Below are 27,163 nucleotides of genomic sequence, written 5' to 3'. Positions count from 1 at the left end.
AATTTCAACAAAAACATCATCTACTCTCAGAGGCTATCCCTGATACTATTACCCATATTTGTTGTCCAGTTCACCTGTCATATGATCTAAGCAGTAGATTGATTCTTTGACCTGACTTATCACAATGTGTATTTATGGATTTGTCTACTCTCTGTGAGGGTGTGATTAATGAATATGTATGAAAAAAATACTTTTTTTTGCTAACCAATTTTACTCAGAGAAATAATAATATAAAAAATGGCTACTATTAAATATTCATTATGTTAGAGGAAACACTTGAAAGACATAAACACATTCTCTCATTTAATCCTTAAAATACTAACATTCCTATAATTATTCCCCTTTCATAAAAAATGAAATAGGATTACAATTACCAGGAGATGCTTTGGTTTACCAATATCAAAACATTCATAAAAAAATTCATAACCATTTTGCTACAAGACTTTGAAAAGAAATGATGACTAAAAATTCTGCTACTATGCATAAATTGAAAAGCAAATTCATACAAAACAAATGATTGCCCCAGTTTATTTTCCCTTAGGACAGTGCATTAGTTTAGACTTGAACCCAATAAAGATATGGCACTTTTAACACACAGTTATTCATGTTCAGATGGATACTAATCACTTGATCTCTCCATACTCTTTAGCAAAAACAAAAAGCTTACGTGTTAACCTCATGGATATGATAAGCTATCTCATTTAAAGGCCTTTCCTGTTTGAAAAGCAGCCTACACTATAGAAGGCAGGCACACATGTAAGCGAGTTCATTTTACAGAGCACCCTCCAGCCATTGCCAAAGGTAGAATTTGGTACAAAGTGTAGGACCAAGTAGAATGGGTTAGTTGACATCTTCTGAGGGAAAAGGAAGTTCAGCACATCATGGCAGTTATAGACTCCACCTTGTACTGTTCGTGAGAACTGGAAGATGTTTAAAGATACTGCGGTGTTCCATGAACTGCAGTACTGAGGCACCGGTTGATGTGTTTTGTAGAGGCTCACAGGGGTCTGTGTGATGCTATAAATGTAAATAAGGACATACAAGTGACCTGTGCAAAACCGGTCGGACAGGGAAGGGTTTTCTGTGTGTAGGTGAGTACATATGAGTGTGTATATGTACAGAGGGTGGAGTTAGGCCAGGGAAGTAAACCACTGACAGTAAATTGCCATATACAAACTGAGTTCCTTATAAACACTAAATTCAAGAATCTAAACTTTTTGATAATAGACTAACAGCTTTTGATAAGTGAGTTTATCCATGTAAATAAATTATTAGACATACTTTCAAATATGAAGAATGAAAACTGATTTTATTAAAAACTACCCAAGACACATATCAAATAAATGCTTGTGGAAGATCTCTCTAACTCTGCCTTTCAAATAAATGAATACTTCTTTAAAATATATATATATATATATTTAGTATATTCCCATAATTGAATATTTTTTCTGAGTCTTTTTTTCCCAGAAACCTTTTATTTAAGGTATACAAACTTCATCTCATGTACTATTTCATAAATACTGCTTTAGGACCATAGTGATTCTTCCCACCTTATAACCTCCCTCCCACTTGCACTCCCACCCTTCTTCCTCCTTCTCTCCTATTCTCATTCTTATTTTTGACTGAGATCCATTTTCAATTAACTTTAAATACGTAAGATTAACTCTATACCAAGTAAAGAGTCCAACAAATAGTATGAACAACAACAAAATCTGTTCCTCAACAGTCGAGACAAGGGCTATTCAAAGTCATAGCCTCTCAAAGTGTCAATTTCACTTCTATAGATTACCTTTTAGTGCTCTGTTAGTTACCACAGATTGGGGAGAACATATGGTATTTGTCCTTTTGACTGGCTTATTTCACTAAGTACGATGATTTATATAATATAAATTAGTGCACTACTGTGACAAAAGCAAAATAAATTGGTGTAATAAAAATCTGAGCCAAATTCTGTAAATACATCCATATTCATCCACAAATCTACTGGATTTGTGTTTATATAAAATTTAATTGCTAGAAAAATTCAATGATAGTTCTTAAAGTCAAGCCAACTTTGAGGTTAACAAAAAGAAGTTAGAAACTCAGAAGTGGATGAGGATATTGTCAGAGTGCTGGCAACATTTTATTTCTGTACTTGTTTGCTAATTATATGGGTTTTTATTTGAATTTATAGATAATCCATCAGGCTTCATTTAAGTCATGCATTTAAAAAGATTTATTTGAGAGGCAAAATGACAGGCGAAGGGAGAGAGAGAGAGAGAGATACCTTTCATCCATTGGCTCATTCCTCATATGGCCCCAAGAGCCAGTTCTGGGCCAGCCAAAGCCAGGAGCCAGGAACTCCATCCTAGTCTCTTACATGGGTATCAGGGTTGCAAGAACTTGGACTAATCTTCTACTACGTTCCCAGGTACATTGGCATGGAAATGGATGGGAAGTAGAGAATCTGGGACTGGAACCAATACCCAGATATGAAATGCCAAAATCACAAGTGGCAATTTAATCTGCTTTGCCACACTTTGTCTTGTATACTTTCAGTATAATTTACTTTACAACAAAAAAGCTTGAAATAATTAAGTCTTTGGGTGCAGACTGGAAGCAAATATTAGGCCCCAAAAAGCAAGAACTGATTTAGTTTTCCATAATGTTATTTTCCAAATTATTGCAATTGCCTGGTACTTGGCACAATACCCTGTGAAAATTAACTTAATAAACATATGCTTTATACATTTGCCTATGTAACAATTATATCTAATACTAAATCGAGGTACCTACTTAACATGCTGTTGTGATAATCATAATTACTATAATGCATGTTAGCATCATTCTTTTATTAAATGCTGTTGATTCACTGAATGTGAAATCTCGACTGACATACATTTTCCATATTGTTTGTACAAAAATGAAAAAAAGACATGGTTACACAAGAAACCAATTCTAAATTCATCTCAACTATCTTGTTATTGATAAAATAAAAATAAAAGTGTGGATGATAACATTGTGGTGAGAAATAAATGTCAATAGATAATTATTAAACTGGCATTTTTGTAATTTACTGTTTAATTTATAAAGAACTTTAATGTTTAGCTTTTTATTTACAAAATGATGAAAATGGTATTCTTGATTTCTCATTTGTAAATACTCTGCCACAGAATAAAACCTTTAGGGACTTTCTTCCACATCAGGCTGAAAGACATTGGGAAAATTGGCATAACTCACGTCATGCACTAGTAATCTAGAGAATCCATAGTGTGTTGGTCTCAGGCAGTGGTTTCTATTTTATGAGGTGGCAAAACCTAAACACTATACCTACATGAGTATTGTTACTGGATTGTAACAATAACATGATGACAAAATAAATCAATGTAATTTGTAGAGATCATCTCTCTCATTACAGTATTACATACATATACTATAACTCTTGCTATGTTCATTTTTAAATATCCTTAAAATATTTTGCTTATGGGAGAGTCGGAGAGACAGAGAAGGGAAGACAGATGGATAGAGAGAGTTCTAAAGCAATGTTCCGCTCTCCAAATGCCCAGCAGTAAGGAAATGAGTCCAGTTCTTCCATGTGTTTGGCAGTGACCCAACTGCTTGAGCCATCACTTGCTGCCTCCCAAGCTATGCATTAGCAGGAAAGTGAATCGCTGAGAGCAGAGCTGGGATTGGAACCCAGGCACCCTCACATGGATGGTGGCCATCTCACCTGACATCTTAATCGCTGCCCCAAATAACCATCCTTGTAACTATGTTCTGATTAAGAATATCCAAACCAATTTTACCACAGAAATAATGAAAAAACTAAAAGTTAATGACAGAAAAATTATATAGGAGGAAATGTTTTGTCTTTTTATCCATCATTTGATGACTGTCATGTGTTAAGAATACACAAGAGAAGGAAGGCACTGTATTGCAGCAGGTTAAGACTCATCCCATAACAGAGTCCAAGTCTAAGCCCTGGCTGCTCCACTTCAGATCCGGAACTGCTAATGCACCTGGGAGGCGGAAATGTAGAATGTGTACATGACCTTCAGCTGGAAAACCCAGATGGAATTCTTGATTCCTGGCTTCAGCCTGCTGAGCCCTGGCAGTTCTGAGCATTTAAGGAGTGAAACAGCTGATGGGAGACTCTCTCTCTCTCTCTCTCTCTCTCTATTTTTCTCCATAACTCTGCCTTTCAAATAAATAAACCATTTTTCAAAAACCCAAAAATGTGGATGAATTTAGGAAATAATGCCTAATAATTATAGATTTATATTTCTTTATCCTTTGATTAATTAGCTTATATCTGAAACTTTTTTATTCAAGATGAAATTTTTGGTAGAAAGAAATATAAAGTACAGTGTTGATACCAGAACACTTCTCATCTATTTGTCAAGCTACAAGAAAAAAAAAGCAGCAGCAGCAAAACTTGGAGTTAGGAAAAGGCAACACTGAATTAACATTACAAGACAAAACAAAAACATTTTCACATGACACAACATGACTAATCTCTGTCTGACAGCACCTACAACTTCTGTTAAAGTTATTTCTACAAAGTGTTTCTCTGTTCCCATCTAAGTCTCATTTCCAGTGAGTAGAAAGAATATTTTCACGCAGAACACAAAATATTTTGAGGAACCACTAAAATTTTTGATCATATACAGAAACATTCCAGATTTTTCACATACTTGCCACAGATGGACAGAACCTGTACATTTTCTTGCTCATGTTACATAAATAAAAAAGTAAACGGCCCGTATTTAGGATAGTTTAAAAATCACTGAGAAAAAGTATGTGGAAATTAAGTTTGGGTCTATTGCATGCAAAACCTGTAATATATTCAGGTGCATTTTCAAATGAATCAAATTCAATTACATTCCAGATTTACTGAAAATCTGTATTGCTATAAAGCTACTCTGTGGTAATAGGAAATGAAATAATCCAATTTTGTTTCAATATTCAGATGTGTGGAACGAGGAAGCTAATTTGTTCAGGTAGCTGATTAAATTTCCACTTTCATAGAGGGGTTTTACCAACTTGTACACATATATTTGAGTGACAATAATTCTTGGATTTTTTTTCTCTTTTTTGTTTCTTTTCTAGAATTGTGCTGTATCTTGACCTTTAAATTCAGACAGTTCTAACTCTGTCCTAATTATCAAGGCCAATTCTAGAAGACTATTTGACTATTTATAAACAAAATATTTTCTCTAAGTCAAGGTCTTAAGCTCACTTTAAAACGTGAATTATCTTGTCTTCTTAACTTTAAGTCTTATTGCTAATACTTTTCTTCTTCCTCAATGGCTTTATACATATGGTGTATTTTATCTCTGTAAACTAACATAACTAGAAATTGCAAATATTCTAGATCATAGAGATTTTGTGTTCATTTATCCATTTGTGCTTATTCACACACATTTATGAGCTAAGTGCTATTTTCACCACTAGGAATTATTTCTTTATTTAAGAAAATGTGCACTGAGAATGAAAACAAAGTAGCATTATATGAGTGCAGTTTGGAAATTTCAAAATACATTTTCTCCTGGAATTCTGAAACAATGCTAATAAAAACTAAGTGGAACTTGAAAATATCCTAATTTAACTTCAAGGTTGAGAATGTTCTAAATCAGCATGTAGATTTCAAAAGAAAATAAAAATTTTCTGTAATCAAAACGTGTCTATTGCTTATAAATTTACAGACTTAGATCCTTTATCATAAAATATGGCTAAAAGCCTCAACTCATTATGAATGCATATTATGGAGATTTACAGACTTGGATCTTCTACCATAAAATATAACTAAAAGCCTTAACTCATTTTGAATGCATATCATGGAGATAGTATCTTAATGTAACAACAGGAAATATACTGTTTTTTTCTGGATAGCATGCCATACATTTCTCAACGGGCTACTACAGCAGTGTACCAACTATAGGATTAGGCTCACATGGAATCCTTGCTTTTCCTTCCCATCTTTCCTATCATGACTTTTTCCTAATTTTTCCTGTATCTAAAGGTACATGATCACCAGTTGTATCAAAGCAGAACACGTAAGCACAAAATGTCCATGATTCAATCAGAAGCGTACCTTCAAATCAAATCAAAGAAATCTCCATTTTGTTTAAAAACTTATGTGATCAGGGCCAGCGCCGTGGCTCATTTGGCTAATCCTCCGCCTGCGGCACGGGCATCCCATATGGGTACCAGGTTTTAGTCCCCGTTGCTCCTCTTCCAGTCCAGCTCTCTGTTGTGGCCCGGGAGGGCAGTGGAGGCTGGCCCAAGTGCTTGGGTCCCTGCACCCCAAGGGAGACCGGGAGGAAGTACCCGGCTCCTGGCTTTGGCTCAGTGCAGCCAGCCATAGCGGCCATTTGGGGAGTGCACCACAGAAGGAACACCTTTCTCTCTCTGTCTCTCTCACTGTCTATAACTCTACTTGTCAAAAAAAAAAAAACAAAACAAAACAAAACAAAAAAAAACTTGTTTTAAAAAAAAAAATGTATGTGCTCATTTTAATGTAAGCATTTCTAAAAACAAGCAAAAAATAAATTGTTCTTTAAATCTGTTATTCTGGGATATCAGTTTTTAATCATTTCATGTACATTTAAGAATGAGATTGTTGCAAAATATGTCAAGTACTTGTTTAACCTTATATGAAATTACCAAGTTGTTCCCTAGAGTAAGTATACCATTTTTTATTCCCATTAGCAATGCCTAAGAATTCCAATTATTTCACATTCTCCTGAATCCTTGTTATTGCCTGTGTTGTTTTTATTTGGCTGATTTTGATAGATAGGTAATCTTATGGTTTAAATTTGTATTTATTTAACGACTAATGGCTAAGGATGCAAGCCTCATTTCATGTGCTTACTTAACACCTCAGTAACTTAGACGAATCTCAAGGCCATATGTGAAGTGAACTGTATGATTCTATTTACACAATATTCTTGAAAGGAGAACCTTTAGCGATGGTAAACATATCAGTTATTGCAAATAATTAAGGATAAGGGGAGAATGTGGCTGCAAAGGAGAAGAAACAAGAAGCTTTTTTTTTGAGAGTTCATACAACTGTATATCAAAAAAGGCCAATTTTCCTATATTTTAGCTTACAAACAAAACTATTAATCTGTAGACCAAGTCACTAAATTTTCCAAAATATTTTCAGTTGAGAATCTTGTAAAATTTCCTAAAGTATGAGGTATGTAAGCCTAAAATTTTTGAAATTTCCCTATGAGAAAGAAAATATTCTGAATTCAATAGTTTTGTGGCTTCTTGTACACTTGGTGCACAATTTTTGCATTAGTTTTTGGATTTTAAATGGAATATCACCTTTCTGGGTCTTCTATACACAGATTAAGTTCAATAGTAAATTATTGGTTGGGAAATAAGTATACTTTTTTAATTGCTCTCTGTGAGCATCCCTTAAAGTTTTTGAATCAAACTGTTCAATAATATTGCTTAATTTGGAATTTAGGGAGAGTGTACTTTTATTAGATAACAATGAATAAACTCCATAAAAATAAATCCATTCAAACATATTAGTTAAATATAGTGCAATAAGTTTTTTTTTTTTTTTAACCAGGCAGAGTTAGACAGTGAGAGAGAGAGACAGAGAGATTTATAGACAGTAAGAGAGACACAGAGAGAGAAAGGTCTTCCGTCCATTGGTTCACTCCCCTAATGGCCGCCACGGCCGGTGCTGCACCGATCTGAAGCTAGGAGCCGGGTACTTCCTCCCGGTCTCCCATGCGGGTGCAGGGACCCAAGCACTTGGGCCATCCTCCGCTGCCCTCCCAGGCCACAGCAGAGAGCTGAACTGGAAGAGGAGCAACTGGAACTAATACCCAGCACCCCAATTGGGACTAGAACCCAGGGTGCCGGCACCACAAGCAGAGGATTAGCCTAATGAGCCACGACGCCGGCATACTACAATAAGTTTGTAAGCACCATAAAATATTTAAAACATTTCAAATAATTGACATAATACCAGAATCCAATAACTCTTTCTTGGTCTTACTAAGATTTTACAGGAGAATATAAAACTCCACTCTGAATAACTCTAAGAAAGTTAAAAATCAATAACTAAATTAATTGTTAAGAGACTAACAGATTCATAGCATAGTGGATGCCCTAAACAGCACTCTGGCCTCAGAATCAGCCCTTGAGGCATTTGGATCTGGGCAAAAAGCCTATGAGAGTTTCTCAGGCATGGAAAGCCAAGACACTGTGGCAAAAAAAGAAAAAAAATGACCTAAATGAAAAGATCTCTGTGAGTGAGATCCCAGTGGAACAGGCCATCAAAGAAAGAGGTACTTTCTCTCAAGGGAGGAGAGAACTTCCACTTTGATTATAGCCTTGTCTAAATAAGGTCAGAGTTTGCGAACTCAAGAGGCTTCCATAGCCTTGGCAGCTCATGACAAGAACCTCGAGTGATTACTAACGTCATAAATAAGAGTGTCAATTGTTAAATCAACAGCAGGAATCACTGTACACCTGCTCCCCATGTAGGACCTCTGTCCTTAATGTGTTGTACTATGCAAATTAATGGTAAAACTAGTACTGAAACAGTACTTTATACTTTGTGTATCTGTGTAGGTGTGACCTGCTGAAATCTTAGTATATACCAAGTTGATCTTCTGTATATAAAGATAATTGAAAATGAATCTTGATGAAGAATGTAATAGGAGAGGGAGTGGTAGATGTGATGGTTGTGGGTAGGAGGGAAGTTATGGGGGAAAAAGCCACTATAATCCAAAAGTTGTACTTTTGAAATTTATATTTATTAAATAAAAGTTTTAAAAAGAGAGAGAGACTAAAAATGGGTAATAAACAGAAATTCTCATCATTTTCCAAACAATAGGGACACACTTCTTCATTAAGAATGCAATTATTGGTCCTGCATATGAACTATTTCCCCAGGTCTGGGTCCCTTAATTTAATTTTCAATTAAAGTTATTTAGTCTGGCTATAAGGTCGTGCATTAGAAAACAGTGTCTTGCTTCTCAGACTTGCATTTAATCCTTGATCACTGTCCTCCAGCTCTCTGGGCCTTGTTTTATTTCCCAAATTAGAACAAGCTCTTATTTTCTTCAGGTCCTCTGCACCTGCTATTTCCTATGACTATTCATAGGTTTAAGAGATAAATTATTTTCAGTCACTTACAATATCAATTTTTTTTTAATTATTTCAACTTTTTATACAATTATTCATAATGGCCTTTCTTGACTGTCCTACATAAAATAAAGATTTTTCTTATTTTTTTCCATTATACCACATGTTTTAGTCATTTCTTTAACACTTAACACAACCTGAAGTTTTTTATAAAATGTATATTTGTTTACTGTTTGTCTTCTCTCAAACCACAAAATTCATAAGGATCAATGTGTCTGTTTTTCTCATTATGTTATCCCATCCCACAGTACAAGGCCAACTAAGTATTAGGAACCCAATGAACATTTTTTGAAGGCAGGAATCCAATTACAACTCAAATAAGTATAAAAGCAGAAATGTAACGTTTAGATCCAGATCTCTGCTATGACCTTAGAAAGCAGTGGATGATGGCCCAAGTCCTTGGGTCCTTGCACCCACATGGGAGACCCAGAGGAGGCTCCTCTTTGGATCCGCACAGCTCCAACCCTTATGGCCATTTGGGGAGTGAACCAGCAGATGGACAACTTTCTCTCTCTCTTTCTGTCACTCTCTCTCTCTAACTCTGGCTTTCAAATAAATAAATAAATCTTAAAAAAAAAAGAAAATGGAAGATATATAAGGCAGTACTACTTGTAAAGGAGGAAAGGAAATTATTCCAGTATTTGAATGGATCTAAGTATACTAATACAAACATAATAATACATACTAATATAAATGTTCTAGGGGCAGGTATTGTGGCACATTGGGTTGACCCAACACTTGTGATTTTCCATGTTATATTTTTTTTTCTTCCACATTTGACACAGCACTTCAGAGCTCAACAAGAGTCTAATGAAAACCCTTGCTAGTCTATTTTAAGTGAGAGATGAACAGATTTTGAAAAATTTATGGGCTTTAAAAATGGTTGAACATAAGTTGTGTATCTAGTTATACAATGTCCTTAAATCAGAGGTAGTTATGAAACAAATCAAATACAGGTACATAATTATCTGTAAGTAAATTATAGAATGAATATTATAAAATATTTTATCATCTTTCAAAAATATTTATTTGAAAGTTACAAAGGGGGAGGGAGAAGGAGGAGAAAGAGGAGAGAGAGAGAGAGAGAGAGAGAATATGAATGAATCAGTCTTGCATCTGCTAGTTCACACTTCAAATGGTGGCAAAAGCCGGGTCTGAACCAGGCTAAAGCCAGGAGGTAGGAACTCAGTCCTCCATCTTTGTCTCCCACATGGGTGGCAGGGGCACATGTACTTGGACCATCTTCGTTGCCTTTCCAGCTGTATTATCAGGCAGTTAGATTGGAAGTGGAGTAGGAGAAACTGGAACCATATTTCTATATGAAATTCTGTAATCACAAGTGGTAGGTCAACCCACTGTGCCGCAACACCTGCCCCTATAACATTTCTGCTAGTATTTATTATTACATTTGTATTAGTATTTAGATCCATTCAAATACTGGGATAATTTCCTTTCCTCATTTACAAGTAGTACTGCCTTATCTATCTTTCATTTTCTTTATTTTTAAGGTTTATTTATTTTTTTATTTGAAAGCCAGAGTTAGAGAGAAAGTTGTCCATCTGCTGGTTCACTCCCCAGATGGCCATAAGGGTTGGAGCTGTGCATATCCAAAAAGGAGCCTCCTCTGGGTCTCCCATGTGGGTGCAAGGACCCAAGGACTTGGGCCATCGTCCACTGCTTTCCCAGGTCATAGCAGGGAGCTAAATCTGAAGTGAAGCACCAGAGACTGGAACTGGTTCCCCCATGGGATGCCGGCACTGCAAGCAGCAGCTTTACCCACTACACCACTGCGCCAGCACTGCCATTTTCTTTTAAACCATGTCATCTTCAATATGAAATTTTTATCATAGAGATACTTTAGCATTTGAAAATAATCTTATTGTAAATATTTTCTATTTCATGCTTTAAAAAATAAATTGTAATTGGAATTGTACTTAATCATTATTTCTGAAAATATAGAAGTGTAAAAGTGAGTATGCGGCCGGCGCCGCGGCTCACTATGCCAATCCTCCGCCTTGTGGCGCCGGCACACCGGGTTCTAGTTTCGGTCGGGGCACCAGATTCTGTCCCAGTTGCCCCTCTTCCAGGCCAGCTCTCTGCTGTGGCCCAGGAGTGCAGTGGAGGAGGGCCCAAGTGCTTGGGCCCTGCACCCCATGGGAGACCAGGATAAGCTCCTGGCTCCTGCCTTCGGATCAGCGCGGTGCGCCGGCCGCAGCATGCCGGCCGCGGCGGCCATTGGAGGGTGAACCAACGGCAAGGGAAGACCTTTCTCTCTGTCTCTCTCTCACTGTCCACTCTGCCCGTCCAAAAAAAAAAAAAAAGTGAGTATGCATACATGAATTACAAACCCTGAAGTAATTTTCCAGACACAACACATGCCATTTCATGCTAAATATTTTATTATAAATGGATTTAATAAAAATATAGTGTGGCACACAGCTGTTCGTGAATATGCATGAAGAAGGGAGTCTGCATCCCACAAGAGAACATGAACAAACACCCAGCCATGCCTACAGATGAATGTGACACCTGCCATCCTCTAGAATCATCAGAAATAAATGTCTCATGTCTATAAGCTATCCTCATCTGCATTTTGTAATAGCAGCCCAAAAAGACTAAAAAAGCAACTTTGTGTAGATCCACCTATGATCTATTAGAGTTGGTCTGTATTATCATATCAGCAGCACCTGGGAGATTGATGATGGGTAACTTTTTATAATTTGTTGTACTACAAATTATTGTTTACATCATGGAATCTCCTTTTTTCTCTCTGCCTCTCTCTCCTTTCTTTTTCCCCTTCTCACTTTCCACATCTCCAATACCATGAGATCCCAAAAAGCAAGAAACAGTAGTTTTCTTTCAAGGGCCAAAGGGGAATGACTTTGGGAATAGATTCTTCAGCACCTTCAGATGTCTGGAACACTGTTCAACAGCTTGACTGTAACCTTGCAGCAGATTATGAACCACAGTCACCAAGTTAAGTCACTTCTGGATTGTTTCCTCAGAAACTTTCTAAGATAATTAATGTTTCTTATGTACAATGCTTTTCAATATTTTTGCACCATATCCGTTAGTTCCACTTATACAGACTTTATGAAGTACACTTGTATGTGTATATGTATGTATGTGCACATTTGTGTGGCAGTCACAGTGGTAAATATATTAGAAAAAATAGCTCCTATAGCAATACACTAAGATTTCATCCTAATGTACATTAAATCTTAAACAGTTTGGTAATTATGAATTGTGTCCTTGATTTAAAAATAGTATGCACAGTGGACTGAGGGATATATATTTTTATTGTGTGTGTGTGTGTGTGAGAGAGAGAGTGAAGTAGAAGGTAGCAAAACTGGCATCAGAAATATATATTTGGCGTGACTGATTCTGTAACCTGGGTGACAAATCACGTTAAGTTTTGTTCTGTGATCACATTTATGAGGTACAAAGAAAAGTAGAGAATTAGTCATGACCTTCGTTACAAAATATCAGCTTAGATTATCTCTTTTCTCATGATTCTTCAGACTAAAAGCTATTGTTTCCATTTCATGCTGTCCAGCTCTGGCCATCAAGAGCAGCAAAATATTAGCATCATTCACAGTTTGCTCTGAATAATGAGATGAGTAATTTTGCTTATTTGGCATTTGAGTGACAATGGTTTCACACTATTTTTGGGAAAGGAACATTTTTTACATAAGTTAGGGCTGCTGTGTTCAAGAAAGAGTCCTAGATAGTGGCATATTTTTGTCATTAAATTGGGACCTTATTTACATTATTAGAAATATTATTAATTCTACTATAATGATCTTCTTAAAACAAATGAGCGGTATAGGAATTCTGGAATTTAGGAATCTCTATCTGCTTTGCTTATTTCATACAAATTAAGACAGGAAACTGGAGAATAGGGAAATGTTTATTTAAAATAATCCCTCTTCTACACTGCTGTGAAATTTAGAGGTTAGCATGAATAGAGAGGCTGCTTGGCCCTTAGGTATATCCCCAGGAAAAAATGACCATGTAGTACTAATAAGAACAATACCAGCAGCAAAAATGACGTGCAAGGAATGCTTACTATGTGCCAGGCATTATCTATTGGATTATGCTACATAAGCATTGTGTCAGTTAGTACTCAAAATAAACTGGTGAAGCGTTATTATCTTCCTTCTCTATATAAAGAGAATGAGGCCAGGTGAAATGAAATAAGTTGGTTTATGGCCATCAGATAGTAAATGCTAGGGCTAGGGAATTGAATTTTGTTTAAGTTATTTCTATAGCCAAGGCTCTTAATCACTACAGTGTACCATTTGTCCTGCTTGCTGCTTTATTGTTATTGTTATTGTTAGTGGCAACCATCTATGCTGAACCTGAAGTGAGATACTGTAGAATAGTTGAAAGTTTTTTTTTAAATTTTTCTCTCTCATGAAAAAAAGATCTGATTTCAATTATTTCATTAAGCAAATAATTATTGAGCATCTATTATTGCCAAAGCACTGCTCAAAAAGCCTGGATATGAGTATAAAATGATATCTCTGCTGTCATGGATCCAGACTTCTAGCTGAGAAAGTTAGAGAATAAAATGTAAAATCAACTTCAAATGCCAAAATAACTTCAAAAATCTTCTAATTACTGACAGATGTACATAATTACTTAGAGAAAATTAGACAGTGGTAAGAGGAATTAGGAGTAAAGAGTGAAGGGAAGTTTGCAGTATCACAGGGAGTGGTCCATGTGGACTTCCTGGGGAAGGTGTCACTTCAGCAATACTTTGAAGAAGGAGAAGTTAACAAACAGGTATGTAGAAGAAAAGCATTGCACAGGGAGCAGAATATTCAATGCAGTTTTTCCTTGTCATTTTCCTGACTGATGTCCCAGACCTATGAAAAGCAGATAGTAGCTTCTAGGCTTTCATTTAATACACGTGTGCTAGAAGAGACAGAACTTTCTAGAGAAAGCTAAGACCAGTTCTGGGTTCATTGTCCTTCACTCACCTTATACCTACATAATAGAAATTTAAGGATTCAATGAGAGAAGAATTCTGAGGGAGAGGATTATTGGCCTAAGAATAGAAAAGTTGTGCAATTTCATACCCTTGCTTCCACAATGGTGTTGACCCACTGCCACTTCAAGAAAAGAGGAAAGGAAGTCCAAATATCCACTCAATGCTGTCTATCAGAAGAAAGACTAACAAGGCATTTTTGGCTTATGTATATTTTATTGAAAAAATAACTAAAGCCAAAATAGCCATATATATTCCAGAAAATGTTGACTTTAAAATTAAAGTATTTATAGAAGCAAAGAGTTAAATATTGGTAAAGAATTTCCTATATCATAGTGATAAAAGACATTTAAGCTTCTGTAACTGCATTCAGTCATAAGAAAACTTATATATCTGCTTCTAAGTGACCTCTGAAGAGAAGGTAGATAGAGAATTCTTAGGGAAATTTTCCCTATGTTTTCTACAATGAGAGCAGTCCAAAGACTGCAGTAGCAGATTCTTGACTGCAGAAATTTAAAGTTTGATAGGGTGTTTTGAATTAACAGTGAACGTGACCCCCACATTCAGAATCCAATATAATTTTGATGGGTTTTTTAAATTATGATTTGTTTTTTCTTTCCTACGAATTAAGTAAGTGGTAATAAAAGAATCATGTTGGAACCATATTTTAAAAACTGCCTAGCAAACACAGAATTGATGTGTCTTTTGGATATTTTTTTCCAGGCAGAGTTAGACAGTGAGAGAGAGAGAAACAGAGAGAAAGGTCTTCCTTCCATTGGTTCACCCCCCAAATGGCCGCTACCCGATCCGAAGCCAGGAGCCAGGTGCTTCCTCCTGGTCTCCCAAGCGGGTGCAGGGCCCAAACACTTGGGCCATCCTCCACTGCTTTCCTGGGCCACAGCAGAGAGCTGGACTGGAAGAGTAGTAACCAGGATAGAACCGGCACCCCGACTGGGACTAGAACCCAGAGTGCCAGCGCCATAGGCAGAGGATATACTAGGCTATAGTGAGGATACTAGGCTATAGTGAGCCCCAGCGCCGGCCTTTTGGATATTGTTGAGGGAGTGTCTTGCAATGGCTGAATATGGGATATAACCCTGGTCAAAGAATACTGTGATCCTGATGTGCCCAAAGGGAAAGGAGGAAGAGTTCTGTCTCCATAAAACCCATGCAATTCCCATGTGAAAGAATGATTCAGAATTTAGGAAATCTGTCACCCACAGGGTAAAATTAAGATTTTTTTTCCCACTTTGTTGACTCTCCTTTCTCCCTGCACATTCAGTTTTGGAGAAGGAGGGGGAAAGCATCTTAGAGTGGTGAGAGTGACCAGGAAGTGAGAAAAGAATACCAGGAAACTGCAGAAATCCTTGGTCAGGTCTGATCACAGAGTAAGTATTAATTTGGAGAATTCAGTAGCTGAGAATGAGATGATTGTAAACCCTAAAATGAATGGGAAAGTTAAAAGATTTTACCTGAGATACTGTCTGGGTGAAGAGAGATTCATCAGATGAGGTTTAAAGAGAAGCACATTTTCCAGGCCACACGCTTCTAAGACTAGCCTACTCAGTAAGTCAGTCACAGGATGCACAGATGAAGCATCATCTCAATATAGAAAACATAAAGATTTTTGAATGAATACAGATACCTAAACAAGGCTCTAATTCTGTTATCTGCATTTTTAGAGGAGGGTATCATATGTTCTAATGCATCAATATCCAAATGTCCTGTAGATTTAAAACAAATGTTCATGATACTGTTAAGGAACTTCTCCAAGATAATTTTTATAAATTTATAAATTTTATAAAGATTGTCTGGGAGGTGCTGCCATTGTGGCACTGCAGGTTAAGCCGTGGTCTATGACACGGGCATGCCATATAGGATTGCTAATGAGTGCTAGTGACTGCTGATCCAGCTCCCTGCTAATGTGTCGGGGAAAACAGCAGAAGGTGGCGCCAGTACTTGAGCCCCTGCCACTCAGTGGGAAACCTGGGTGGGGTTTCAGGTTCTTAGCTTCAGCCTGGCCCAGACTGGGTTGTTACGCCCATTTGAGGAGTAAATCAGCAGATGGGAGATATTCTCTCTCTCTCTCTCTTTGCCTTTCAAATAAATATTAAAAAAAAAAAAGACAAAATTACCTTACAATAGAACAAATTACAAATACTAAACTTTTATAATTCTCAATAACTTTGTCAATAATATATGGGAGATGAGAGAATTAATAATAATGAATCCCAAATTCACACATTTGAAACTGACAATATGTTTTGTTATGAAAGTTATTTTTAAAAAAATTAAAATAAAGAATACAGACTTCTAGCAAAGAAAAGTTAAAATGAGACAATTTGGTTGAGTGACAGTTTTCAACAGTCACCATCTAGATGTTGTTACTCACTATAAGAATTATCACTTTAATTTTTTTTTTTTTTTTTTTTTTTTTTTTTTTTTTTTTGGCAGGCAGAGTGGACAGTGAGAGAGAGAGACAGAGAGAAAGGTCTTCCTTTGCCTTTGGTTCACCCTCCAATGGCCGCCGCGGCTGGCGCACTGCGTCCGGCGCACCGCACTGATCCGATGGCAGAAGCCAGCTACTTATCCTGGTCTCCCATGGGGTGCAGGGCCCAAGGACTTGGGCCATCCTCCACTGCACTCCCTGGCCACAGCAGAGAGCTGGCCTGGAAGAGGGACAACCGGGACAGAATCCGGCGCCCCGACCAGGACTAGAACCCGGTGTGCCGGCGCCGCAAGGTGGAGGATTAGCCTAGTGAGCCATGGCGCCGGCATCACTTTAATTTTTACCTACTAAGAAGTACTAAGGAAAACCATTTTACATTAAGAAAGGGGAGATAACTAAATATAGCCTCAACTTTAGTTTATTCTTTCATTTTAGAATAATTTAAAAGGAAAATGAATTCACTCAATCTTTCTTTTCTTTTCTTTTCTTTCTTTTTTTTTTTTTTTTTTGAGAGAAAGAGAGGGAGACAAAAAAGAGAGAGGACCCCCCTGTTGGTTTACTAACTGAATGCCTTCCACATCCAGGCCTGGGCTGTTTCTGAAGCCCAGAGCTAAGAACTCAATCTATGTCTCCCAAGGTGATGGGAGAAACCCAAATACATGAATCATAATGTTGATGCCCTGCAGTAGGAGGAAGCTGGAGTCAGGAGCCAAAGCTGGGTATTAAACCCATGTATTCTGAAATGAAACATGGGCATCTTAATCAGCCTATTAACACTAGGATAATGCTTGCTCTTTGATCATGTTTAATATGATGGGGAAAGTATTGTTTTAATAAATAAAAAAGACATCTCAAAGTTGCAAATTTGTGTGTATATGCATAAGACTATGTCACTTTATTGTAGAATAATGATTACTTGCGATGAACTCATTTTTTATAATAGAAAAAGTTAACCAAGTGTACTAGAAGAATCATGTTTGAAAATCCATTGATTATTAACATATAATTACTAGCATCTATTCTCTTTTTTAAGTATTAAAATGTATCAAGTTTGAAAAAAACACTCTGGCAATAAAATCTCCTATACATACTTTAAAATCAACACACAGTATATATTGCAGTTATTGCTAAAATGTTCCACAAAATTGACTTTACTATTTAATTCTATTGTACCTAATACTTCATGCCTTAATATTTTTGAAATTAATTGCAGCTCACAACTGGTTATGTATTTTGGTTGGCAATTGTTCTTTTTTTTCCTATAGAGGGAAATATAATAAATCTAACAATCAAATACTTGCCTGTATTTGCCTATTAATATGTATTATCAAAGTATCATAACATGTACCAGTAGGTAATGACATAATTAGATCATTTCCATGCACATGCTTGAAGTTCTTGTGTTTACGTATATGATTGGTTGGAAGTTGGTGGAACAAAAACCCATTAACTGCTTATTGATTAGTAAACTGAATCTTTGTTAAGATAATATCATATACCACTGCATCCCATTTTAATTGTTTAACTATGCACATATGTTTAAAAACTAAACAAAATTTGTTTTCAGAGCATTTCAAAAAATGCTATTCTTTAAAAAAAAAGTCATTTTCAAATGAAAATTTCTGAAATTAAGTATAACAACTAAAACAAGGACCATTGTAGCAAGAAGAGAACGCTGCTATATTAAAGCAAACCACTGTGATTGTGGAGGACTTGAGCTACTTTGTAGATCGCAGTTTCTCTGCCCTATGCCTTCACCATTCTAGAAATCTGTTATATACTCTCATGGCACTATGCAACTTCTGTGTAGCATTTACCTAAACTAATAATTTGGGTGGGCATCTAATCTAGTAGTGAAGATGCCAGTTAGATCATTTGCTTCCCACATTGGAGTACCTGAATTCCACTCCTGGCCCTGGCTCCTTACTCCAGCTTTTTGCTATTGTGGACCCCGAGAGGCCTCAGTGATGTCTCATGTGATTGGATTCCTGTCACACCCACACGGGATTCCAGAATTCTTTTCCCTTATTACCATCTTCAGCCTATGCCTAGCCTGCCCTGTCATGGGCATCTGGGGATAAACCAGCAGAGAAGAGTTATTTGTCTGTGTCTCTTTTTCTGTCTCTCTTATTTGTAGAACCCTTTGATCTTTCTTGTCACCCCATGAGATTGCAAACTTCATAATGGCAGACATCATGGTTTCTGTTGGTCCAAAATTACACACCCAGCGCCTAGAGCAGACCTGGCTCAGATACTGTTCCCTTAATGAATTACTTAAAAAAAAAAAACTACATTAATTTATTGTTCTTGTACCTATGCTTATTTTACTTAACTACTTGTTTCAAATGTGTTTTTCCATTTTGATATCCAACAAAGTAGGAAACAAAGCATCATTTATTTTGTACTACCAAGATTGTATTGACTTATTATACTCATTTTGTTTGGGCCATTTTATTTAAACATGCCTAAATAAATTACAGAACACACTGTATACTTGTCTTACTACATACACTTTGGTTTTACAACTAAAGTTGTGTTCATGGTAGGGTTTCAATTACAGCAAAGAATCTTTGCTTTAAAAACATCCCTTGTTTTCCCCACCATTATATTATTTTGTATTCATATGGTTTTCTTTATGAATGGGTGGAGACTGTAATATTAGTACTACTTATTTAGCAGTTACATGGTACTTTATCTATGCAGAGTTATACAATGATTTTTATAATAATATAGAATTATTACCATATTTTGTGCTCTTGTATCATAACACTATAGAGATTAATATGATTTAGAGTTAAGTTTTATTTTTACCCTAAGCCACTAATGTGTAATTTAAAAGGAGCTTTTTATTTCTTTTTAAAGGATATTTACTCTCAAGTATATGGAACAAATGAATAGGAAATAACCCTACCAGTAAGGCATAGCATAGAGCCCTTTTGTGTCTCAAAACAATCCAAGTATTTCCTTACCTATGAAAAGAAAAAAGGTAATTGCTCCTTGGTTTTTTGTATACTGCGTTAAGAATGCAACAAGGGGCATCTTCATGTTCCCTACAGTTAATATTCAAGAAGTCTTGCACAGGTTTCCTAACCTCATGTATCTCGTTTTTACTGTTGTCAAAAGGATCAAGTATTCTTTTTCATCTAACACACAAGTCTTCTAAGAAAATAAAAATATGGATACAAACATTCTTGTAAATAGTGAATCCCTGTTGAAATTCTAGCTATTATTAAACTTCTTATCCTCTAGAAATTTAAATTTAAATTCTTTGATATTATTTCATTCCATAACAAAATTAATTAAGCAGTTACTTGTGTAGTTGTAGGGATTAGAGATGTTACCTTTCAATATCTACATAGGGAAAATAGAGATATCCAGATATTGAAGCGGTAATGTAATTTCCACTTTAATATTCAGTGTAGTCACCTCAGTTTTGTCTTTAATTTTTCTAAACTTGTGTAAGAAAACTGAAAGAACACTTTGAACACTATAAATTTGGTCAATGGACAGCAAGATGTCTTTTCTAACAGTTGGATGGCACATATTATATTTGCATTTCTGGCTAATGAATGAATTGCAGATTAAACAATGCTTTACTATACAGACACAGTCATTGAGGAAATATATTTTCTAAGCATTTTGGTTTAGGATCTAAATAATGTTAATTACTATGTTCTTAAACTTACAAAACAACTGAGTAGTAAACTGTTTCTAAACATTTCTGCCTAGAATTTTTAATCAAAACAATAATATTTTCTTTAAATACGATATGGTCGGTGACAACTAAGTATCTCAAAACATTCCTCTGCATTGATTGAACATTTTAATGTGTTTTGTGGGGTGACTGGATCTAAAATATATCTTCTAGATTATATCATCTGAAGGTCTAATCAGAGAGTTAGAGAAATTAAAGGTAAGTACAAGTACACTTTACTGGAATGTCACATATTTATGGTTCCTCAAAGTATTCCTATTAAACTGGCTGAGCACAGTAGATTGATTAAAAGTTTAGAGCATTTTGGAAAATGTTTGAACATCATGGGTGCCCACATAATCTAAGTGCTTAAGAATTTGTATTTTAGTTGGGATGTTTTTCCCAGATGTGATAAGTTACTCAACTATCTGTGCAAAAAAGGATACATCCATTTGCTACTGCATTATAAGAGATCTATGTGGGGTCTTCAAAATCAGAAATCAATGAATCATACTTTCAAATCCACTTGTATTGAATATACACATATATGTACATATATTTCATGTTTATTATGACTCTTAGAAGTAATTATTGTCAACCACATTTGAAAGACTAGGAAACCAAGATTATAGACACATTACATGATTTGCCTAGAATCAGTAAATAACTAGAAGTAATATAATGTAAAGATAAGTATATATGTGAATGGACAGAGAGATATACACCTATAAGATGCTAACTATATATACATTTATAAGGGTATATATGTGCATATATTTGTTGATATTACAGCTAATTACTTTGTAGATCTGTCACTAATTCTGTGGTTTATGATCAGTGAGTATAGTAGCTGGACTAAATTGTCTGTGAGATATATACACTGTATTTAAATTTAAAAAGCTCTGTCTTGTAATGGCTGGAAAATTGTAGCAGAGGTAATCATGGGCCTAGTAATATAATATTTACAACAAAGATAAAACGTCTAAAGTCAGTCTTAACTTCCAATTGGAATGGAGCCCTTTGGCATAAAGCATGTTTTAAAATGTGCAGAAACAAATCTCTCTATTATTAAATTAAGCATTCTATAAATGAATTATTTTGAGTAGACTGTATATTCAAAACAAAGCCAAGATATCAGGGAGACATTTACATGTCTAATTTTTTAAGTGAAAAACCAAGTATTTTGTCTAGATAGTGGTAAGCAACTGAATTCTGGGAAGTATTGGATCATAATTTTTTTTGTCAAGTAATGTTTGCCTCATGGTAGACTATGTGAAATGAAGAAGCATTTGGGAAGATAGGGAATAACAAGGGGTTCCATGTAGATGGATTCTATAAAGAAATAGGGTTTCATTGAAAAATCATAATATTTATCTTACATGAATGGTAATAGCCTATTTAATGTAAAAACTATGTAAAATTTAATCTGAGGATAAGAAAAAAATCTTTAACAACTCATAGGAAAAGTTACCTGAACTATTTCTGTTCAGGGAATATAAGAAAAAAAATTTCTAAATCTTTTAAGCTAATTTTCTTTTATAAAATACACTGCTAGCTCTTCAAAGTAAAGGATAGATTCATTATCGAAAATTTTATCAATTTCTGTTGTTTATCCTTGAACAGTAATTCTTTATTCCTCTTAAGTGTAAGATTGGTTTAGTCTCATAGATAAAAACACTTTTTCTTTTTGGCATTTATTCCTACTTAAAAATATTTTTATTGTCTCGCACTTTTTTCTGTTAGTATATTCTTGCTCTAAGACAAAATAAAGGACAATGAAAATTTGAAAATTATAAAAAATGAATATATAGTATATATTTGTGAATATAATTACATTAATGCTAATACATGTTTTTTTTCAGCCACTATCTTCCCAAATGTGTTGTAGGCTTGTTGGTATTCTTCATGCTATTCTTTAATATGTTTTTATAATACTGCAATCATTTACATATAAATAAGAGATTTATACTTGTGAAATTGATTCATTGTACTCAGTGAATATAAAGCAGCAAATACAAAGTACTGGTAAATATTAAATAAGGTGACGAATAAGCTTTTGGACATCAGAAAAGTATAGAAATATTTTCTGCAAGTCAAGGTCTATAGTACTTGTTGAAAAAGAATATTACTGGTCTTCTGTGCTCTACCCCATAAATAATGATTCAGAATCATCCAGTGTATACTTGGAATCTCCATTTTAGTAAGTTTCCCAGCTAGTTCTCATGGCAGTACTGTAAGGAAGATATTTGACAGTCTAGAACATTTGGAGCTTCAGAAATTAACTATTTCGCAAGAAAAGATATTCATTATGAATATTCTCATTATGATGCTTCATTTTTCTCCTTGTTTTACTTTTGTGTTAGCACAGTCTCATGAGTTAAGCCATTTATCAAGGAAGAAAAGACTATTCTTAGGATTTATTTAAATTTAAAGGTCAATTTAATTTTTTTTAGCTTGCTTCAATTTTCTAGGTGATTCTACTGCCACTGTTTATTCCAAAAGTATCCTTAGGTCCTCATTTTTAACAGTAACTTATTGTCTTTTTTCTGGATCACCTTCAGCATTCAAAGCTTATACTTCACTCCAAACCTACTCTGCCATTTAAGAGACTTTTTTATGGGATTGCAGCAAACTGAAACTCTGATCACATTCTCTTCATCAAACTGTGATGGCTCCATTCTCTGTCATTATTCAGAAAACACAAAAAATTACCTTTTAGAGAGTTTTCATGACACATAACTCCCAATATTTAGAGATATTATGAAAATCTAGGCCACTCTGGTAAAAATGAAAATAAATCTTAAAGTTTTGCTTTTATATGATGTAGGAATACAAAAATTAGAGCTATTGCAACAAGGAGATGTCTTAGATACTCTACTGTTTTAAACATAATAAAATTCAACTTTTTATAACTAAAATATTATCATTGGAAATAACATACATAGGAATGAACTTATCTTTATCCACTTGATTATAGAATTGTTTACTAGGATGGATGTAAGACAAACATATCCACCTAAATCCCTCCTAGATTTTAATCCACAGGTTTCAGAAATGGTACAAACATGAGAAAGATATTTTCTATCAGTAAGCAACTACCAGCTCTCTAATTTCTGAAATAAATTGTTTCAAGAAGTTACACATTAAATTTAAATATATGTATGCAAATTTTGAATAGAAATTGTTTTAATGGGATTCCACTAAAATGTATTACACATAAAATCTTTTGTAGTAAAAGGCCCTCTTCTCAGAAAACTTCTTAATCTTAGACCCTGAATGAAAATACTTACTAAACTCATAGTTAAGGAGAAACATGAAAAGTTCTAGAAGAGTTAAGCAGACCCTGTGTTTGCTGAAAAACTCCAAAAATAACCTTTTACTCTTTGCTTTTCTTGAGTCTTCTTTATAGCTCACCATAGAGAAGTAATGATCAAAGAACTTCACTAGACATTTTGAAGAAAATAATTTTAAAAATTAGTTTAACCTTATCTTTGTCAGCTCCTTTCGTATGTCAACTCCCAAGTAGACTTTAGGGCAGTGTCTTGAGTTCTTTTAAAGCTGGTTGTTTTTTTTCTTTTCTTTAAGGAGTGGAGAATATGGAGTAATCAATCCTTTATAGAGCTTTATTTACAAATAGCAGTATAGGCAAGTGCAAGAAATGAAAATACTGGACCTATGATTTGCCTTTGGTCCTGACTGGAAATCCTTATGGTGATGGTGGTGGGGAGGGGTCTCGATGGTGCACTATCACATATGGAGAGGTACTCCCCTCATACTACTGAGGTGAAGAAGTTCAGGAAAATTAATTTATATGCAAAGTATTTTATATCACACACATGCTCAGGATTTTCTGGAATCCATTTCCCTCACTCCCCCCCTCCCTTTTTCTGTTCAGTACATCAAGGCCTTAAAGCATGAATGCATACTTCAGAATTCTGGCATCTCATTTACCTCGTTCAGCATATTTTTCAAGGCTGCAGTAAGGCTCACTCTTCTCCAGGCATATTTTCTCCCCAACACACATTCATTCATTCAACTACATTCTACACCCCACGCCCAACAGTCCCTTTCTCCTTTGGGGGGCGGGTAGCCATAATCAGAGCAGGGACTTCAGATTTCATTAGAACCTCTAGACTCGGTAGGCCTTCTGTCTGGTGGTCTGTGTAGATTTAGAGAAGAGGCTCTACCAGGTTAGACAAGCCTCTTCTCTTTGGTCCCAACTGGGACTGCTGTCCCTGGTGCTGAACCGTATTTGACCATCAAGGAGTCATCGGCCGAATCAGTGGGGTTAGATGGAAAACCTGGCTGACTGAATGCCCAGATGCAGAAGCAGAGAATACTTCAGTGAACAGAGATGGGGCCGCCCCCACCCCCCAACCCCTCCTTCACACATATCGGTCTCTAGTGCGACAGGACCCCATTTGCAATGTTCTCTTCCAGACCCCCACCCCAAACGCCTTCAACATGGCCTCAGATGCTAGCAGGTATCAGCAAAGCCCAGCTCGACATCAGATTGCGGTGATGTCAGAATGGTATTCCACAGACACAAAGTCTTTGTAAGGTTAGATGTTACACTCTAAAGCAAAACAAAAAATTGAAGCCTAATAAATTAATAAATAAATGAAAGTGACCTTCCTCCTTCCTCCCTCCCGTTCCTACCCCAAATTTTCATGCTCCTCTAGATTATAAAATTCCAGATCCTAGAAGAGTGCTTTAAAACTGGGTGGTCTCCCTAGCTTCGCATCTCCACCCCTTCCCCCACCCCTCGGGAGCAAAACGACGCGGAAAACGACATAGCTTACCCTGGGTAGAGCGACAGCAGAAGAAGAATCCACGTCGTCATTTTCCGTGAAAATACAGGAGTCGAGTAGACTGAGCTTCCTGTGTTCCATATATTTGGCGAACTCATCGCTTTTTTTTCCTCCTCTCGCTTCTAGCCTCTCGGTTGCAGAAGAATCCCTCCCCCTTTGTATTATTATTATGCTTATGATCTAGTGTCGGCTCCCCCCACCTGCCTCTAGTAGGTCTCCTCACTGGGGAGCTGCGTTGCTTCCAGCTTCGCAATTAATATTCAAGGGACATAAATAAAATCAGCACAAACGCTTGCAGATACCATCAAAGCGTCAGCTAGGGCAGCAGCTTCCAAGTCGGGGGAATAATGTAGTTGAGTCAGGGGGAGGGGCCCAGGAAGGGAGACACGCCAAGACAAATAAACGAGTCAGAGAAAGGCACGCACATTCATGCCTCACACTGAGGCATACTCCCCCAGGTCCATCATTTTAGGTTTATTTATTTGTTTTGATTGTGTTTCTCTTAGAAGGGGCAGGACTGTGTGTGTGTGTTTGTGTGTGTGTGCATGTGTGTGTGTGTTTAAAAGGAAAAAAAAAAAAAAACCACTAGTGGCTCTGCGTGATTAACTATCACGCAGATTAACTGAGGTCAAAGTGGAAGTGATGCACGCTGCTGCAGCAGGAATTAACACATGCGTGGTATCTTTCCAGCACTTCTTAACCCTTCCCCGCACACACACAGTATGTAAGGACTGGTGTTCATGGGGTCAAGAGCTGCTTTAGCAAGCCCAGAATCTTTGTCATCCAAAGCAGAAGGCTTATCTCCTCCAACTTGCCTAGAATCTTTATTTTAAAATCCTAGTCTTAGAAATCATGATTACCTCCTGGGGTGGGGAGAGGAAGGGGAGGTGGGGGAGGGGTGCTTCTTTCTCTGTAAACCATCCTCTGTGGGAAGCCGGATTTAGTGGATTCAATTTGAATGAAGAGAGAAAACATTGATGGAATTAAAACACACAGAAAAATTCCACACTCTGCAGGATTCTCTTTTCCTTCCCCAGTGAGATTGTAAACACTCACACACACACACACACACACACACACGACTAGAAGTTAGAAGAATATAACTGCTTGGGACTAGTTAACTTGAATAAAGAACATAGCCTAAACCCCTCAGCAGGGGACTACATATTGAATGGTAGAAGGGCACAGAGAAATGCAAGAGAGAACACTTAACAATACAAAAAAGGTTTCTGTTTGCTGTGTGAAAATTTACTTTTCTGGGGTGATGGGATCTTTTTGGTAATAATCCTGAAAACTCCTAGGGTGAGTGAGTGAGTGAGTGGTATTAATGTATATATTTTTTTTAATTGCGGGGAAGGTGACAGTGAATACTGAAATATGGTATGGGAGATAACCCTATGTAGCTTTGTTACACCAACATACAGGAATTCCAGTTCTCAGATCCTGGGGAAGAAAGTGGAGGAGTGTTTCATGACTCTCTAGGGTCAGATACTACCATGGCCATGTTTATAAAGAGGTGCAGATGTAGAGGACTTAGCAGATCACTTCCAAGAAAGTAGGGTTATCTCCTAACTGAACCTTTTCTGCAGGAAGAAAATCTTCCAGAAATGGGACTTCAGTAAGCTGAAGTCCAGGGGGACTAGAAACAGAGCATCCGATCAACAGGTTCTCAAAGCATTGCTAACTCTATACCCAAGGGAAAGAGAATTACTGCTTGCTGTGGCCAGTGAATGCACTGAAGAGATGCAATGAAGCAAAAAAGCCTGAGAGATGTTTCTGTTTACCTGATCATTTTACAACTCTGCCTTTAGTTATTTTTGTAGAATTTAGACAAAATCCAATTAAAAGAACAACATTCATAAGCAATCAATGGAATTCTTTCCATTATATCTAAAGTGATGATAGAACAAATGTAAATTTCTTTTCTTTTCTTTTTTTATTTGATAGGTCGAGTTATAGACAGTAAGAGGGAGGGACAGAGAGAAAGGTCTTCCTTTCATTGGTTCACTCCCCAGATAACCCCTATGGCCGGAATTGCGCAGATCCGAAGCCAGGAGCCAGGT

At 36.2% G+C, this 27,163-nt stretch overlaps 1 protein-coding gene across 2 annotated transcripts in view; it reads right to left on the bottom strand.

Annotated features, from left to right (window-relative positions):
* The window catches only part of GABRG2 (gamma-aminobutyric acid type A receptor subunit gamma2), a 104,029-nt gene extending 78,394 nt beyond the window's left edge, over positions 1-25,635 (bottom strand). The window contains exon 1 of one of the 2 annotated variants that reach the window (XM_008255357.4): positions 25,092-25,635. In XM_008255357.4, coding sequence (XP_008253579.2) covers positions 25,092-25,198 — 107 coding nt within the window. In that variant the 5' untranslated portion in view covers positions 25,199-25,635. The remainder of the gene's footprint in view (positions 1-25,091) is intronic. The other variant, XM_051843580.2, reaches the window with a different exon arrangement.
* Positions 25,636-27,163: the final 1,528 nt, after the last annotated feature.

Source organism: Oryctolagus cuniculus, chromosome 6, assembly GCF_964237555.1.
Source record: "Oryctolagus cuniculus chromosome 6, mOryCun1.1, whole genome shotgun sequence".
Classification (NCBI taxonomy): Eukaryota; Metazoa; Chordata; class Mammalia; order Lagomorpha; family Leporidae; genus Oryctolagus; species Oryctolagus cuniculus.
This window is presented reverse-complemented; position numbering and strand designations above follow the sequence as displayed.